The 17,933-nt window shown below is 35.8% G+C and overlaps 1 protein-coding gene across 12 annotated transcripts in view; it reads left to right on the top strand.

Annotated features, from left to right (window-relative positions):
• The window catches only part of LOC18426039 (putative triglyceride lipase), a 95,115-nt gene that overhangs the window by 40,579 nt on the left and 36,603 nt on the right, over window positions 1–17,933 (top strand). For 3 of the 12 annotated variants that reach the window (XR_016059622.1, XR_016059616.1, XR_016059614.1), the window contains exons 8-13: window positions 1,118–2,173; window positions 2,366–2,424; window positions 2,563–2,609; window positions 11,569–11,614; window positions 11,944–12,023; window positions 17,553–17,666. Coding sequence is in view for 1 of the 12 variants with exons in the window: in XM_011622051.3 (XP_011620353.2) it covers window positions 1,118–2,173; window positions 2,362–2,424; window positions 2,563–2,609; window positions 11,569–11,614; window positions 11,944–12,023; window positions 17,553–17,666 (1,406 nt within the window). In the remaining 11 variants the exon portion in view is untranslated. Of the gene's footprint in view, window positions 1–1,117; window positions 2,266–2,361; window positions 2,425–2,562; window positions 2,610–10,902; window positions 10,947–11,568; window positions 11,709–11,943; window positions 12,024–17,552; window positions 17,667–17,933 lie in introns of those variants that run through there. The other 9 variants (XR_016059623.1, XR_016059618.1, XR_016059625.1 and 6 more) reach the window with 7 other exon arrangements.

Raw genomic sequence — 17,933 nt, 5'->3', positions numbered from 1 at the left:
CAGTGGAGCAAATGTTTTTGACTAAGATACCCGTTTCGTGGGTACCCTGGTCCTCTCCTTCCTCCCTCTACCGTATTCCCGCTTATTCTAAGTATTACAATGTTAAGTTTATCAAAAAATATATCCAACCCATGTTAGTCTTGCATAAGCCTTCTGTTTGTTATGGTACTTCCTTGTGTCCCCTACTTTCTCATTATTTTTTCCAACATGCAGGTGTATAGGGATTTGATATTTGAGGGACATTTGCTATTTATGTTTTCGAGTACTCTCCTACAACGAAATTTGAGTTTTATCAGTGTTATAGGCTTATGTTTTAGAATTTTATTACCTTTTTTAGTGCCCTTTTTTGTGCTTTTAGGAAGATTTTTAATTAGACGTACGGTATGGCAGTTTTATTGACACCCTTGTCTCAAAAATTTGGCACAACCTCCCCTTAACCAGAGTGAATTTCAGTACACACTCCTAGTCGTGCTTAAATTCCTGTAGGAATTAGATTAGGTTTCAGTGGTTATATCTGGTAACAAAAAGAACTGCTAGTCCAGTTAAATTCCCATCGGAATTAGATCTTGTTTCAGAGGTTAATACGATGATAAAAGTAGTGTGGAATTTGGAGGCACAAGAGGAGCTTGCTTTCTTCGAAGTGTATAACAGACCCACAAATAGTCCACAAATACTATTTGTTATCCTTGGCAAAGTTTTACTGATGATGTTGTCTATTCATGCATGTTTTTATGCTTTTGCTATTCGGACATGCTGATCTAGATCTAGGTAACTTTATATGATGCTGTTGATTTTATGTTTGTGCTATTTATATCAGTTATAATTTTATTAATTTATAACTTAAACTGGCATTTTGTCTTTCATTCCCATAAAGTCCTTTATAAGACATTAGATATCGTTCTTTATTAAAGTAATGATCAAAACGACTTATATGCTGTTCGCTGTTCAACTCTGTCTTAAAGTTTGTCTTAAGTATTTCCTTTTGTTATTAATCTTTGCAACACATGATTTCTGGTAATATTCAGGTGCCTGGAAGTTTATATTCTTCATTAGATTTTGCTTTTCAAATATTGGCCCCTTAGACTTGCTTTACTATCTGGACTTTTTAACTTTTCAGGTGAAGTACAAAAGCTTTGAGGAATTGAATGCTGAAAAACAGAAGTGGAAAATACCCTTCATATCAGACTTTCTTAAAGTGAATGGTCTTGAGTCTGCTTTTAAAATGGTTCTTGGCGCTGAGAATATGCAAGCTCGCCAGTTTGTTCAGTCTGCCTTTGGGCAATTAAGATCATTCAGTGGTATTGATCTTGGAAAAAATCTGTTCTTAGAAGCTGATAGTCATGACACGCAAAATTCTATGAAGTCCACAAATGTGGTTGGGGATGAAAATGGTGATAGAAATTCTCCTAAGGAGTTGGAGCCAGCCAGCTCTTTAGACAATACTTGCATTATGGGAGCTTCTGGAGATACCTCTGTCCAAGGAAGTTCATCCATGGAGTCCAATCAATCATTTGAAGATTTTTGGAAAAACTATGCGAACTCTATCAATCAAACCATGGATAATGTCATTCTAAACAGGCTTAGTTTCCCATCTTTCGAGAAAGTGCGTTGGGATGGGATAGATGTAATAAAGAAAATTGGCTTACAGTCCCAGAGGGATGCAGATGCAAACTATGTTGAATCGGGACTAGCAACTCCTCAAATTGAAGAGGATAAATCATCGAGCGACCCTTCATCTATTGAGGTGGAGTTTCAGTCTTCCATCATGGATATGAGGAAAGCTTCTTCAGAAGCTATGAGACAGATGGATAATATCCTTGGAGCACTGGTAGTTCTCACAGCTACATTCTCTCAACTAAAAAATAACTTGAAGGACGACAGTCATGATGATGCTGATGGTGATGCTTCAGTCTCAGTGAAAGATAATCTCCCTGAGAGTTCTGGAATGAAGGATAATCTCCTTGAGATTTCTGAAACTAGAAAGGAAGAGATAGTTTTGGGTGCATCAGGTCTGGATAAGAGTAGGGAAGAGGAGATGAAAGCCTTGTTCTCCTCAGCAGAGAGTGCCATGGAGGCGTGGGCTATGCTCGCAACTTCCCTCGGTCGTCCAAGTTTCATCAAATCTGAATTTGAGAAAATTTGTTTCCTGGACAATCCTTCCACTGATACTCAGGCATGCTCTTTCTAGTTTGACTGTGAATCGTGTTTCTTTCGATACATCTAGTGGATCTTCTTTATCATATTCATGGGTTCTCGTTTTAATTGGTAACTATCCGATGATGTCACTATATATGATAAAATCTGTGCCTGCACTTATGCTAATCTCGTATTTCAAGATCATGCTAATTGAAAATACTGTAGGTAGCCATTTGGCGAGATCCTCAGCGAAGAAGATTGGTAATTGCTTTTAGGGGAACTGAACAAGTATGTACTTGAAGTTAAGCATCGCAAGAATTTCATTTTTATTGATATTATCTTACATCAGATAATGAGTTGCTTAGAACTCTTGTTCCTTGTTATTTTAACGTCGTATGTGCTACTTCTGCTTATGTTTTATGTCAGGCAAAGTGGAAGGATTTGTGGACTGATTTAATGCTAGTTCCTGCTGGGTAATACTGTGCTTCATTAAAAGCAATACAATATTCATTTTCTTCCAATCTATGAACCTCCGATATACAAGCTCATTTGTCACCATCAAGCATGTACTACTCATTGGATTGATTGAATTTTGAAGTGTTCATAACCTGTTGTCGATGTTGTTGATGTTGACATTTAATTATGACTTTCTAGTATATTTTTTCTTGTTAACTAAACCTGAGTTTTTTTATCTTTAATTGCTGCAACTTGTTTCAAATTCATTAATGTATCTGACTTCTGACTCGTGATTCCGTGTGGTGCTATTTATATTTCTCTAGGTGCCAGTTTTTTTATCTGTGCACTTGAGGACTTTTCAGATTTGTACTCCCATTTTGCGGTTAGTCTATTGTGGTGTCTTCTTTATTTTAGTTGTACCTTGCATTAGTAATGTCATGGGTGTTCTTTCCAGTAGTTATTAATACAAGAATAAGAGGGTGAATGGAGGATCTTTCCATGAGGGTGTTTCCTGGGACGGTGGCACGCACAGCTGCTTTCTTGGTTTAGAATAGGGCTTAGGAGTGTTGCATGCTTTGAGGGACCAAATGTGTTATACAGCCGTGCTGTATGAGTATGTGATTTTATTCATACTTGTGTTTAGCATTCTCAATTTAGTACGTAAGAGAATGTGTGTAGTTGTGCAACACGTCAAATCTAACCTCTGTAGGCAAGCATGGTATCAGTCTCTGCTCCCTTATGGATGGCCATTATGAAACTATTGAGTTTTGTGAACATCTCAGGTTATAGGTGGAAAACTGATTACATGGAGAAGTAAGGAACAAAATTTAGTGGCTAGATCTAGTCAAAAGTTGTATATCGAGCAAAGGTATGTTCTACATGGGAATCCATGTGGCCGAAACATGGTTGCTGGAGTTATAATGCAGAACAAAATTCTTATTTTTAATTTTTATTCAATTTGAAGAGATCCATTTTTTAATTTTAGTTTTAGGATCTATTTTTAGGGCTTTAAGTTTTCTAAAGACTCTAGGTTTTTTTTTTTAAATTTATATCTTTATTTTTTATGGAATAAAATTCTTCTTTTCTCGGCTTGATTTTACAGCAATGCCTTTTTTCTATTATTGCTGATTTTTACTTGTGTGAGATTCGGGAAAAAGGTGGATATAATATCCCACCTGTCCTTCGTGCATCAAGGTGAGATCGGGATTAGTTTGGGGAACACCGAACCGCCATAAGGAGGATTTGGAAGCTCCTTGGGGTTACGATCAGCATCCATACATTCAACAGGTTAAGGAGCTAGATCTTAGGATATTGAGAGCAAGGTCCCATGTTATTGGGATTGAGGTTTTTGGCTTGGAGGGATCTAAGCTCATGTATACATAAAAAGAGATCAATTAATAGTATATGATAAAATTAAGATCGAGCCAATGCCCGTTAGATCCATTATCATACACATTAGCTTATTACTAATGCCATAGTCATAGTACTCCAATTTATTTCAATAATACAATTTAATAATATCATAAATTGGTTTACTATGGTATTAAACTATAGTTTTTTAATATCATAACTTTAGTATACCGTGAGGTGATATGCACAACAATTTAACATATTCTAAAGAAATGAATTTATAATACTAAGGAGAGGAACAATAATTCAATTAATAGTACAGCTCCTCTCCTTGGAGGGATCCTACTAACATGTAGACGTGAAATCCCATTTTATAGTGGGCGAGATCCCTATTTTCCTAAACCTGGCTTCCTCTAAGATCCCTTAGAGCAACCACATGATCGAGTTCCTATGGTGGGGCTGTAGCCGTACTCCCAAGGTTCCTACAACTGTGGGCTGAAAACACTGATTCAGGAGATGGGGTTTACTATTTGTTGAGTTATGAAATTGTATTATAATAATAAAGAAGCATTATCTTGTGTTTCATAAGAGAACTAAACAAATTCAAGTAGATTCCCTTTATTCGAGAGATGGTTACTATTAAGCAGGTGTCTACTACATATGTGAAATCTAAGGATAGGTTGGTATTCATCCTCGCCAAAACTGTTAAGCCGTAAATTGTTTCAAACAATTTGTTCCAAATTGGGCATGATTAGACATTTATGCTCCAGCTTGCGGGGGAGTGTTAATAGTCATTTTTATCTTTATGTCTTTTTTAATTGAGTTAATATGACGTATATGTCCTATTTCCAGTTTGTGTGGGCCGTATTCCCATTGCTCTATCTTATGAATATAAAAAATATTCGAGAGGTGTGTGAGACCAATTGGACTTACCTAGATGCCCTAAGGGTGGCACGTCGCACATAGAAGAAAACCTAAGCCGTCTTTTATTCATGTGTGAAGGTATGATGTGCCTTGGAATATCATTTGCTTATGTGGCGTGCTCTTTCTATCCCATTTAGTTTTGGTTTGCTATTGAAGCTTCCCATCTTAAGGAGATTCAAAAGGAATCTAGATCAGTGCGCTAGCGATCTAGAATATCTAGAGTGGGGTGTGCTAAGTTCTTTGGACGTAATTCGAGACGACTAGTTCCTAGCTTCCCATTGTTCTTGATTCATTTATGCATTTTTATTTATTTATTTTATGAATGACAGAAGGATATTTTTTGTTTTATGACAGTTGTTATCAGAGCCAAAAGGTTGGTCAGTGAGTATGACAGTGGCTGCTGGTATAGCTAATATGCAAAACTGTGTCGACCACCTCAAGTACTTGGAGCAAGAGCAATACGTCCAAATGGTCCAGGATGATGGGTTGGGGGAGACCAGGATCAGGGCTATGGTGGCAAAAGTGGAGGACTGTTGTGGCACCTACGATGCTAGTATGGGAGGGCTCATGGATGACCTCATGACCTTCATAGAGTTCTTCTAGGTCAACCTCGTGACCCTACAAAAGAGGCCCTTGTGTGAAACTAATGGCAGGCTGAAAATTGGGCCTGTGAGGGCCCAAAGCCACGGTTGTTCAAGGGCCAAAGAGACTCCAAGGTGTTGGAGAATTTACTCTGGAACATGGAGCAGTACTTTGAGAATGCTCATGCCCATGATGAAGATCGTGTTGGCTCGCTGGAGACGCGAAGCTCTGGTGGTGGATGCGGGTCGAGGACACATCAAGGCCCAAGGTGAGCACTTGGGAGGCTTTCAAATACGTGAGCACATCAAGCTTTGGAGGAGGATGAAGGATCAGTTCTTACCCGGCGATGCATCCTGGGTGGCTTGAGACGCTTTGAGAAAGCTTTGGCAGTTAGGCTCGGAGTGCGAGACTTTGAAGAAGTTTGCATCCCTTATTCTGATATACAAACCATGATCGATGAGGACTGGCTATTCAACATTGTGTCTGGGCTGCAGGGCTAAACCCAGGCTGAGTTGAGGAGGCCAGACGTGTGACTGCTTGCTGCTATGGCAGCAGCTGAGGGCTTAACAGATTTTGATCTTCGTGGGGTAGTGGAGCTGAAGAGGATGGACCATTGACGGTGGATGGTGAGAAAGTGGTGCATTGCACTGGCACAAGACTTGAGAAGGGAGTAACCAAAGAGAAAGAAGCTCCCTAGAAGGCCTTGTTAGGCCATATCATATGCTGAGGTGACCATCGGGCAAGGGTGTGCCCATGGAAGCACCCTCTGTACTGTTCGATTGGTGGATGAGGATGCACAGGCCCCAACACAGGATTGCTTAATGTGCCTGTTGAACGTGGTGCAGCTGGTAGAGATTGATGCACATACTTGGGATGAGTCAAGGCCCAATACTAATGGGATGACTGACTCTGACGAGTCGTGTGGGAAATAGGATTGAGTTTCTAAATCCTCTACTCATGCTGAGTATCAATCAGTGTCCTTGATTTGTTCAGAAATCCAATGGCTTCGAGGTTTTCTTTGTGAAATATGCATACCAAGGTTTAAAAAAATGGATCAGTGACCCTGTTTGGGTTTTGTGGCCATTTAAAGGCCTTACGAGAGCACGTGTTGAAATTTCATAACATTGAAATAATGAACTCTAGTGGGAGTATGGTCCAGAGGGACCGGAATCGACAATACTAATGCCATGATTCAAACTCGGCTTGACGAGCTAGGCTGAGTTGAGTTGTACAACCCTATGATACCTAGGCATATAGTACAACCGAGAAGGGTTAGCAAGTTTACCTTTAATGAGGTTGGAGAGATGCCTTGGATAGTTAGCCACGGGACTGTGTGACTCTTGTGTGTGATTGGTAGGTCAGAAGGGACAAGGGTCAAATACGCATCATGAACATCACACACCATGTACTTATGATAGTCGTATTGGGAAGTGAACTCCATTGAAGGTGTTGCATGTACATGTGCTAGAGGTAACCCCCATGCACTAATTGCAATGTGTTTGCATAGGTCTGTGTAACTTAGGCTTGTCCTTAGGTTGAACCTGTAGTCTATTGATTGGGATTGTGTTCTCATTACCTATTGGTTGACTTTCGTAGTCCTGTTATGAACCCTTGTGATGGACTGTGGGTCATGGGAATTATTGGGGTAGTTTGAGAAAGTGAGTGTAGGGCATAGTCCATTAGAGATGGAGTGCCTTAGTATTTTTGCATTTTAATGAAGTTAGATCCGATTCCCATCAAATTAATTTAGAAATAATTAATTTTGTTTTAAATGATTTTTAAAATATAAAAGTAAATTTTTAGAAGTCTCTAGATATTTTATTTTTTCAAAATTGATTTTTAAATAAGCTAAAACTGTAGTTTCAGGTATTTCAATATTCAGAGAGAAAACAAAAATATTTATTATTTTCTAAAAATCATTTTATAAGTTCTAAAATTACTTAATTACTATGGAGGCCCATTATGCATAAGGGCCCACCATTTCAGGCCCACCTTGATATTGTGTGGGGCCCACTATGCAACAATAAATGGGACGCCCCACTTTTATTACCTTCCTAATATGGTAGATTTTGTGATAAGATCCTACAATATGATTTGAAATGAAATAAGAAAGTTTTGTAAGAGAGGCTAATTGATTTCATAAAAGGGTACAAGTTGAGATTGATTGAAAATAAAATGAAAGATTTGACATACTTTCTCTACGCATAATATTTGATAGGATTAGGTTAAAGAAGTCGAGGGATAAAGTTTTAGTACCTTCCATTAGATCATGATAGCTGAGCTATGGATTCTATGGCTGAGTTCTTTCACCCACAGGTCACCTCTGATCAATGGTCTAGATGGAATCTCATAAGGATGCCAAACCCTAAGAAACTGTAACCCTAGCCTCACTTCTATATGATATCTCAATAAGGGGTCTTCTAACCTAACCTAGACTTGAGCTCTCTCTCTGTCCCTCAAGGTGGCACGCTGTCCTTTCTCTCTATTCTTTTCCTCTCTTCCACAAAGTTTATAAGAAAGAAGGGGCTCTAGGGTTTGTGAAACATGGAAGGGGAATGCTCCACATAGGGTGAGAAGAAGAGAGGCCCCATCTTGTATGCATGCTCTCTACTACAGAGTAAGGGTTTGGCATTACTTCCTATTTGTTGAGATTCATGAAAGACCTAGATCCCGTGTGCCATCGGTGGAGGAGACCCGGAGTGGGGCGTGCAAAGTCCATTAGACTTAATCTCTGACACATTTACTTGATTTTGTTTTCTTGTGTTTTCTATGCTCCCAGATCTCAATTGATGTAATTTTGATTATGTAATGAAGGTTTTGAATGTGCCACCAAGAGTCCATTTATTGTATTTGTTTTACTTTATTTGAGTTTTAATTGTAATACTTGGACATATGTAAGTGTTCTATCTGGTATCAGAAAATAAAATTTTTAAACTACATAAACCGTGCCAGTTCACATTGTCCACTTTCATACCCGGTTGGCCACCTCAAAAACTAGGTCAGATCGGTGGATCGGCGATCCTAATCAGTGAATCACCCAAATCGGCCAGTTTCGGCCTAAAAATAAATTTTTAAAAAATCATTTTAATTTTTTAAAATCTAGTTTTTAAAGTTTCCAAAAAATAATAGGTGTATTGCGTTACATATTTTATTATTTTATCGAAAATACATGCATATTGAGAACTTCTTTCATGCCTGTGTGTTTGTTGACCATTACATTCATTTCACAGTTAAAATGAAGTTTACAATGCAACTCATTGCATTAAAATGGATTTCTCTAATTTAATTTAATTTTTTTTTGGTACTTTTATTATCCGGAGCCACTTGCACTTGTAAAGATAGGTTGTCTTGATTACTCATTTCTTATTTTTCTCCTGTTTTAAAAAATTAATTCAATAAATTAATTTTTTATTTGTATTCATATTCTAATATATGCTCTCTCCAAAAATGACATTTAATTTATCTCTAATGGTTTTCTAATTAATTTATCTCTCTAGAGGTGTAGTATTTATTTCCATTCATACTTCTCTCATTATCTGCTTGAAAATGTTGCTTCTCCTACTCTCCATTGATTAGCAGAGAGATTTTCTTGCAAAGAATTGGGGCACAATTACATGCCTAGAGAAAGAGATCAATATAGTGCATAAAGCTATGAATCATGAAAATAAAAATAATAATAGACAAACAATGTTTTATAATTGGAAGAGAAAGAGCTAATGTTTGTGCATTCCATACTTATCCAAGAGGATGAGGCAAACAACAAAAAAAAGAAAGAAAAAGATTCTTCTTACTATAGATTTTTAATTTAATAACTGAACTTACTCATGAATAACTGCCACTTTCAAAACATACCTAAATTGTTACCTAGCAAAACAGGAGAAGATTGCATGAAGCACGAGTTTTAAAGATTAAAATTGAGTTATGGAAATACTAACGTTTTCCCTAATGCCTTCAAAATCCCTTTATTTCTTTTGTCGTTTTTTTTTTCACGGCAATCACATGATACTAAAAATTAGAGTATGTGGAGACCAACAAGTTTCCGTTAAGGGAGGGATTTGCCATACGGGATCATGGGATAATAATCTGTTATGCTTTTTCTTATACCAATATGTCAATTATGCAAGGACTAGGTTTTGAAAATGACGTCTGAGTAACCAATTTATGTTGCTTTGTATTGTATTTCTTGCATTAGAAGCCCAAAGTATAGCGATATTGGGGCGCTTTGAGCTATTAAAATTGCTTAAAAAGATCCCACATCGGGCATTTTAGGTAGATTGTGGGACGCATGTTCCTATAAATTAGGTTACCAATTCCAATAGGCATTGTGGTTGCCCGCCCTTGAAATGAGGCGGCGGTGGGACCAAGTTCCCACTCTAAGGGCGGCTATTAAAATAAAAACTTTGAAGAATGAAGACATTAAAAATAGAAAATAATGTGCACAATGCAGGAGTGGGACCCACTCTAGTAGAAGGGCACGTAGTAAAAAAAGAAATTTCAAGAAGTGTTGGAATCGGGTGGATTGTCCGGTTCTCTGCACCGGTTCTATCGCGAACAGGTACGGACCGACCTCACCCAGCCAGTTCTAGAGGGGAAACGGTCCGTTCCTGATATTGCTTAGGAGGAATACCGGTTCGGATTGGGGGATTCTGATCCGGATTAGCGAATTTTAAAACACTGGTGCATACTAATCATTGATTCTACTCCACTTCATGGTGATAACATAATTGACACTTCTATCGCTTCTAATCTAGTATTTTACAGTGGAACCAAACGTATAGAAGCTGATTGTTACTTCATCTTCAAACAATTTGAATTGGGGATAACCAATCTTCCTTATGTTCCTTCTAGTCTTTAAATCTGTATCCAAAATCAGGCTTATAAAAGGTTGAATCTCTTATTGTCGATTTTACTTATTTAAGGTTTAGGAAAAAGGTGGAATTAATTTTCTCTACTTTACTTCCTACATCATTTATCATCCGATTTGGGGATATGTGTGGAAACGTAAAGACATGATGGACATATGGATTACTGGGATATTGTATGTATAAGGTGGACTAAAACATTGTACACATTACACTATTTCATTCACCATGCACATGGAGTTAGCCTGGATGGACAGGCTGTCAAATCATGTATAATTCCATGTATATCAGATAATATCCATGTATATCTAGTTATACACCTCATTGTACAGCTGTGGATGTACTTGAAAGAATCTTATACATCAGACTCTATATTATAATGGAAACATAATATCCAGCAAGGCTCTTTCCCCATTCTTGCCTATCAAGCAAATCTCTCTCTCACTCTATCTCTATCATTGTTTCTTAACTCTTGGCTCATTAACATTTTGGGGTCTGAGAACACTAACCCAAGCCTCATCTAGGTTTCTCATAATAATGGTTGTTTTTAGCTGATATTTAGAGATCGTTCATGATTGCTTTATGTCTGTAGGATGAAATATTGACTTCAGGGTGTCTCTCTTCAAGCTTGAGGAGGTGAATACATTGTTGTATTCCTCTTACACTTTTTGTTCATGTTTTTTTTTTCACATGTGAACTTAGATTGCTTTTTCACCAATTTAAATGAAGAAGTTATTACAAGAACAGAGAGAAAGAAAGAAAAGAATAATATATTGTTTTCACCCATGGTATTGCTTCATGTTGCTGCATTTTATTATTAGTTTTTAGTTTACCAATTTCTGTTTGGGTCTATATTTTCTGTTTATTCTTGGAACGCTTGCACTTCATCTTTTAAATATTAGTTGTTATGTGGTGTTTGCATATGGGAGTTCCTTTTGGATAGTTGTAGGCCAATCTTTTAGATATGTTATGCATTGAAAATTCTATGCATAATTTTCTATAGATTGGGTTAATGGTTTTGGATATGATGGCTTCATAGTAGTTGTTGAAACTAGAGAACAAAGCATGAAATTTGAATTTGTTCACAAAATTATTGGATGGAAGTTTCTTCAAATTTGATTTACTTTTTATGCCTTCTCAATTAGTTAGCCTCGCACAATTTCCCCCTCATTCAATTTATGGATTTAATATGGCTCTTCTAGTGTCACCTACCTTATCTGGGTCTTTAGAAATATTTTTCTTTCTTTTCTTTTGTTAGGTTAAATCCCGAGCGGCTAGGAGGCGACTTCAAGCAAGAAGTTCAGGTATATTTATGGCCACTCTATTGGATTCTGATGGTAAGATCATATGTATCAATTGGCATAACAACTTATAATGGCTACTTGAGTGCATATGATTTGCTTGTGTTCAGGTATATAATGGTTTGCTTGTGTTCAGGTATATGAGTGCATATGAGTGCATATCAGTGTATATGAGTGCATATGAGTGCATATGATTTGCTTGTGTTCAGGTATATAATGGTTTGCTTGTGTTCAGGTATATAATGATTTGCTTGTGTTCAGGTATATATGTTCAGGTATATAATGGTTTGCTTGTGTTCTTTTATATTATTACTATTTGATGTTCCTAGCAGGTTCACAGTGGCTTCTTGAGTGCATATGATTCAGTTAGAAATCAAATTCTCAATCTCATTAAAGTCTCAATAGGTTTTGTGTAAGTTCTATTCTACTTAATAGGTTACTATGCTTGACATATTTTCTTAAGATGCTTGAAATATTTTATTAAGATGTCTTCTTACTTGTTGGACAACATCATGTCCGATAAAATCACATCATCTGACTTAGGCAGCTTCTTATAACCTTGAAATAAGTATCTTGATCCTCTTCTTAGTTTTAAGGGCGTCCAATCTAGAAGCTTTTGCTCTCACGTTACACTGGAAGTGTTTTTCATATAACCAATACTTTATCTTAGATTAATGTTGTCCACTTATGTACATTATTTAAATAAGTTTATGCTTCTATAGTGCAGTGGTTCTTATTGCATGTTCCTATGGTACCATTTCATTAAGTTGGGGTTCCATAATTGAGTACAGTATCAAACTATTAAGACACATTATGAGTCAATTTTTTTTTACCTAGAATAACACAAGTCTATGTAATACAGATTAGTTTGAAGCGAAAATAATCCATTGTGAATCATATTTTCGATCATGATTGTAGCTGATAGTGATGTTTTCTGTTTGCAGCAGTATTGAATTAATAACTGCCAATCCTAGGGTTTTAACGATACCTTTCTTTATGACATTGAGAGAGCATAACAAGTTTGTCGTTGGTATTGCACCAAACAAGAATAAAAAAGAAATGGAGGAGTTGTCCTGTGAATCAAATAGGAAAATGTTTTGTTTCCATTGAGCTACATATCTTGTTTTCCACTTGTGCTGATTTTTTCTATTGCTCCTTTTGGAACTGATTAAAATTAATATCATCCTATTTGATAGACTGGATGTTCACTGTGATTGTAACAATTAAGGTGTAGAGATCATTGAGGTAGAGAAGTGAAATCTGTAGGAGAATACTAGACGATTGATCATCATCATCATTTGAGCCTTATCCCAACAATTTGGGATCGGCTATAAGAACCGTGTTCTGCTATTGCACTCTATCAAGGGCTATACACTGAGTCAGACCATAAGTCTGCATACCTTTTCTCACTACCTCCATCCATATCCTTTGGGACCTTCCTTTTTCCCTTTTAGAGCCTTCCACTTGAACCAAGTCACCCCTCTTAACCGATGTTGTTCCTGGTCGACGCTGCACATGACTAGACCACCTAAGCCTACTTTCCCTCATTTTATCGCCTATTGGAGCTACCTGTAAGTTTTCTCGAATGTATTAATTCTGAATTCTATCCTTGTCTTACCATTCATCCATCTCAACATCCTCATCTCAGCTGCGCATTCTTTGGATATGTTGTTTCTTGAATACCCAACATTTTGTCCCATAAAGTATGGCTGGTCTTAATGCCGTCCTATAGAAATACGCCTTCTGTAATTTTTCATTTCTCATGGATTTTCGATCCAACTTATTGAAGACAATCTCATTTCTCTTGGATTTCGATCCAACTTATTGAAAATGTACCAATAGTTTACTTTCCTAGAGAAGGAGATAAACTAATCATTGAAACTGATGCTTCAAATGAAAATCGGGGCACAGTTTTAAAAGCAGTAGTAATAAAGAAGAACTCATATGTGGATATAACTCAGGCAAATTTAAGACTAATGAGAAAAATTATATAACATATGAAAAGGAACTACTAGCCGTTCTCAATGGTATAAAAATATTCCATATATATTACCACCAGAAAAATTTTTTATCAGAACAGATAATAAAGCGGTAAGAGATTTTCTAAAAAAAGCAAAGGAGAGACAAATCCAAGAAGGATTTGTTGGTGTAATGCTATTCATAATTATAGATTTTAAGTTGAATATATCAAAGGTATTGACAATATTCTTGCAGATTTTTTGAGCAGGAATCCCTAATAATTTTCAGATGGACAAAGGAAAATAACCACTCCTAACCAAGGGGAAGAAAGAAAATCCTAAACAAGGAAGAAAAAGAGAGATAAATTTGGGAACCGGCCAGATACCAAGCTTGAAGAATAAATCAAAAGATACCCTTTTTTATTTTTCTCAATTTGCTCAAGACCCAAATCTTAAACCTCTATCTTACTCAGAAATAGTATAATTAAATGAGAGTTTTTCACAATTACATGAAAATTACATGCTTCCATCAGAGACTAGACCAGTTCCAAACTTCTATCATAATCCTCATGTTCCTATGGCAATTTATGAAGAACTAAATGAGATATGGAAAAACCACATCTAAATAATAAAGGAAAGTTTCAAAAACACATGGGAAGGTTATCAAACCTGATAGCAAGTCAATCTGTGTTATTTTAAAAAATGAAAGAAAAAATATTTGGATCCATTAAACAAATGGATTGGACTGAGGAATTCACTTTTGAAAAAATAAATAGTTTTTTTGAAATATCTCAATACCTGGATAATCAATCCATGATTCAATATTTGAAAAAATAAAATGAATTTGTTTCTATGAGAAGGCCAACCAGGTACTTCCTACTGAAATATTTTCTAAAATCTCTGATCAAACTGACAAAGAATAGTTTTTTCTTATCCCGGAGTTACTAAACAAATACTCCTGTAATATTTACTATATTAATCAAACTCTTCCCAAATTGATATTTTATATAAACCATGAACCTTGGAGTCAAGATGTAATCAAATGGGGAATAACTGGAAAAATTGTATTTGAGCATCTAGACTGTATGCAATTACAAAGTTTTGCAAATTTCATTAAAAGTATGATTTTTTGGGTCTCCAAATCATGGACGTTCAACTCCTACTTGACATTTCATATAACCAACACCATTTGTTGGAGAAGTAGGAAAATATTCTTAGGCATACCAAATATGACATCTAGAAGAAGCTTCAGATAATGATTTCCTATTAACTGAAGGACAAAACTAGAATCATATTGAGATTTCTAATATGGATATAAAAACATATTTTATTAGAAATCTTATAAATTTCAGAACTGAAGCTAAATCAAATCTAAATAATTGTGCCTTCAAAGTAACTGATGGAAGACGATTGTTGACAACTTATCTACCATTACGTTACACTTGAAGTCCAGAGCAAATTATTGAGGCACAAGACTATTTGGAGAAATATTGCGACTTCAATAAAATGGACCTTCCTTTAGATCTACTTCTAGAAACAGGAGATTGTTGAAGGCCAAGAAAATGAAGAAGATCAAAATCCAAATAGTCCCGGAAGTTTCAGTTTCAATAGTGTTGGAGAAGCCAACCTTGATAACATGATGGAAAGTTAAGGAAGCATGGTGGCACCATATAGTTACTTATTATACAAGCAAAGCATTTGATAAGATTGACAGGATGGTACGACTGAAACTTTATCTAGCACACGAGTCCTACAAAGATTCTACCGAGAGTATGAATGCAACACGTATTCTATTTACGCTCTGCTGATAGTACGGACACAACACGAGTTCTACTTACACTCTGTCGACAATACTTATACTCTGCAACTGTTCTAAGCTTTTACTGTTCCAGATGCTCGAACGTACACATTTTCAAGTTAGAGATGAATCTTTACCTTTATACAGTACGAAGCCTTTTCGAAGTTATATAAGGAGAGTTCATCTCACATTGAAGGCATCAAGTCTTGGATTCTTCTTCTCTCTTCACCTTCTATGTTTTGGTTTCAGTTTTCTTCTTCTTTCTCATCTCTATTAGACAAATAGTATACTTAGTCTGTAAATGAGTGATATTATATTATCTTGAGTTATCTTGAGTGATCAATGAAATGGTAAATTTTGTATTGATGATGACATGGTATCAGAGCAATAGTGATTAATGAAATGGTAAATTTTGTATTGATGATGACATGGTATCAAAGCAATAGTGATTAATGAAATGGTATCAGTGCCTAGAAATATCAGAAACGCAGATATAAACAACACAACATTTCATCATCAATACAAACAACACAAAATTTACCTCAAATATATCAAATTTGAAGAGTTTGACGGATACTTCATACCTAGAAAAGATGTATTTATCCATTAAACAAAAAATGCTAAATACTCTAGCAAATTTGATTGCAAATCAGGCTTTTGGCAAATAATATTGACAGAAGAGTCAAAACCTTTGACTGCTTTTAGTGCACCCTACAGATATTATCAATGGAAGGTCGTGCCATTTGGTTTATAAAATGCTCCTCAAATCTTTCAAAGATGGATGGACAAAATCTTTTCGGATCTAAAAGAATTTTATATTGATGATGTTTTGGTATTTTCGAAAACTTTAGAGGGCCATAGAAAACATCTACAAATAATATGTAATAAATTCCTAGACAATGGAATTATACTAAGTCCTAAAGAGATTGAAGTTGAAAAAACATCAATTGAATTTCTAGGAATAATCTTAGACCAGAACGGAATAAGATTACAAGAACATATTATTGTCAAAATTAAGAATTTTCATAATAAAATTATAGATAAAACAACATCTACAAAGTTTTTTAGGAATTCTTAATTATGGAAGAAACTTTATCCCAAATCTCTTTAAAAAAAGTATTTTGTCTTAGTCCTCTAATTTTATAACCTTTAAATTTTAAAGCTTCCCTCCAAAGTTCTAACTTGCATAGTTTACTCGTCCATAACAATAGCAAAAAGTAGATAATTATCTAGCTAAATTTTGATGATTTTGAATTGAACCTATTCTACTGAATTGCAAGGGAGATCTGGTAACCAACCCTCATTAGATTTGTTATTGGTTGATAAATTAAGGGTAAGAGTAAAGCAAGGGGGAGAATTGGGGGCTGCTGGAAATGAGAGTTTTGGAGGTGCTAAGAAGTTTATCTGGGGTCTAGAGTTCCGTCTACCTTGATGGATGGGGCACAATTTTTCTTAGTTGATCTACATTATTTCTTAGCAATGTTATTCAGAAGAATAGAAAGGACATTAAAACTGCAAGCAAATGACACTATCATAGTACAAGAATAAGACATAGTCCTGCCATACTTCGTTGGTCATGAGATATACAACTTTGATGGCTGACACATATGGAGGGTATTGCTAGATGCTTACAAGATTGCTTTACCTTTGTTATCTTCAATGCATGCGTATTGACATATATTTATTTTTTTGCTTCCAGTTCTTCGTTTTGTGAATTTTAAGAGCATTGAAGACTGGATTTGATAATGTATGGTGATATGCATTGGGCATGACATCTAATTTAAGTATGATCTTCCAATGATCCATTACTTATGAATTAGAGCTTTGTTATAAGAGAAAGAAATGAATACACTATTAGAGGACATTGACAATCTTTAAGATGGTTGTGGGTATGGGCAGAAGATTCAGGAGTTGATTACCACAAGCTATTGTATATTTGGTGGTTCCGAAAAGAGTCAAGAGAAAGTCATAAATAGATTCTTATCATGCATTAAGTTGGAGAATTGTTGTTTTAATCTCTCTCCTATGAAAATGTTTCTCATATTTCCCTTTAGTAAACTACCATATGTTGATGCATATCTAAAGTATTACTTCTTTCTCTATTTGCATCTGTTCATTTGAGTACCTGAAACAAGCTTCCTTTTTTTGTTAGAAAAATTCTTATTGTATGATTTTGTTGGTACAGTGAGGATGAATTCGAAATGAAGTCCTCTTGGCATGTTTATATTACTGGTCATAGCTTGGGTGGTGCACTAGCCACCCTTCTAGCTCTTGAGCTTTCATCAAGTCAATTGGCAAAGTGAGTATTTCTTTTTTTATCTTTAATATTTTTTTTGTTAAACGGCATGCATAAGTGTTCAGTCGTCTTCTGCTTTGTTAATGAGGGCATTCTCTTATGCCAACATTTTTCTCCATATTAAGTACTTTTAACTTGTTTCTTATTTATAGTTCTTGGATAGGCCTTATATTTTCTTTGTATCCACTTGCGACGGAAAACTCTTGACTAAATGATTGTTGTGTATTCATTTATTAGAATGTCCACTGTATCTTAATTTTTCTGGACAAT

Source organism: Amborella trichopoda, chromosome 7, assembly GCF_054954075.1.
Source record: "Amborella trichopoda isolate Santa Cruz 75 chromosome 7, AtrichopodaSantaCruz75HAP2 v2.0, whole genome shotgun sequence".
NCBI lineage: Eukaryota > Viridiplantae > Streptophyta > Magnoliopsida > Amborellales > Amborellaceae > Amborella > Amborella trichopoda.
The sequence above is the reverse complement of the archived record's forward strand: the minus strand, read 5'-3'. Positions and strand labels throughout refer to the sequence as shown.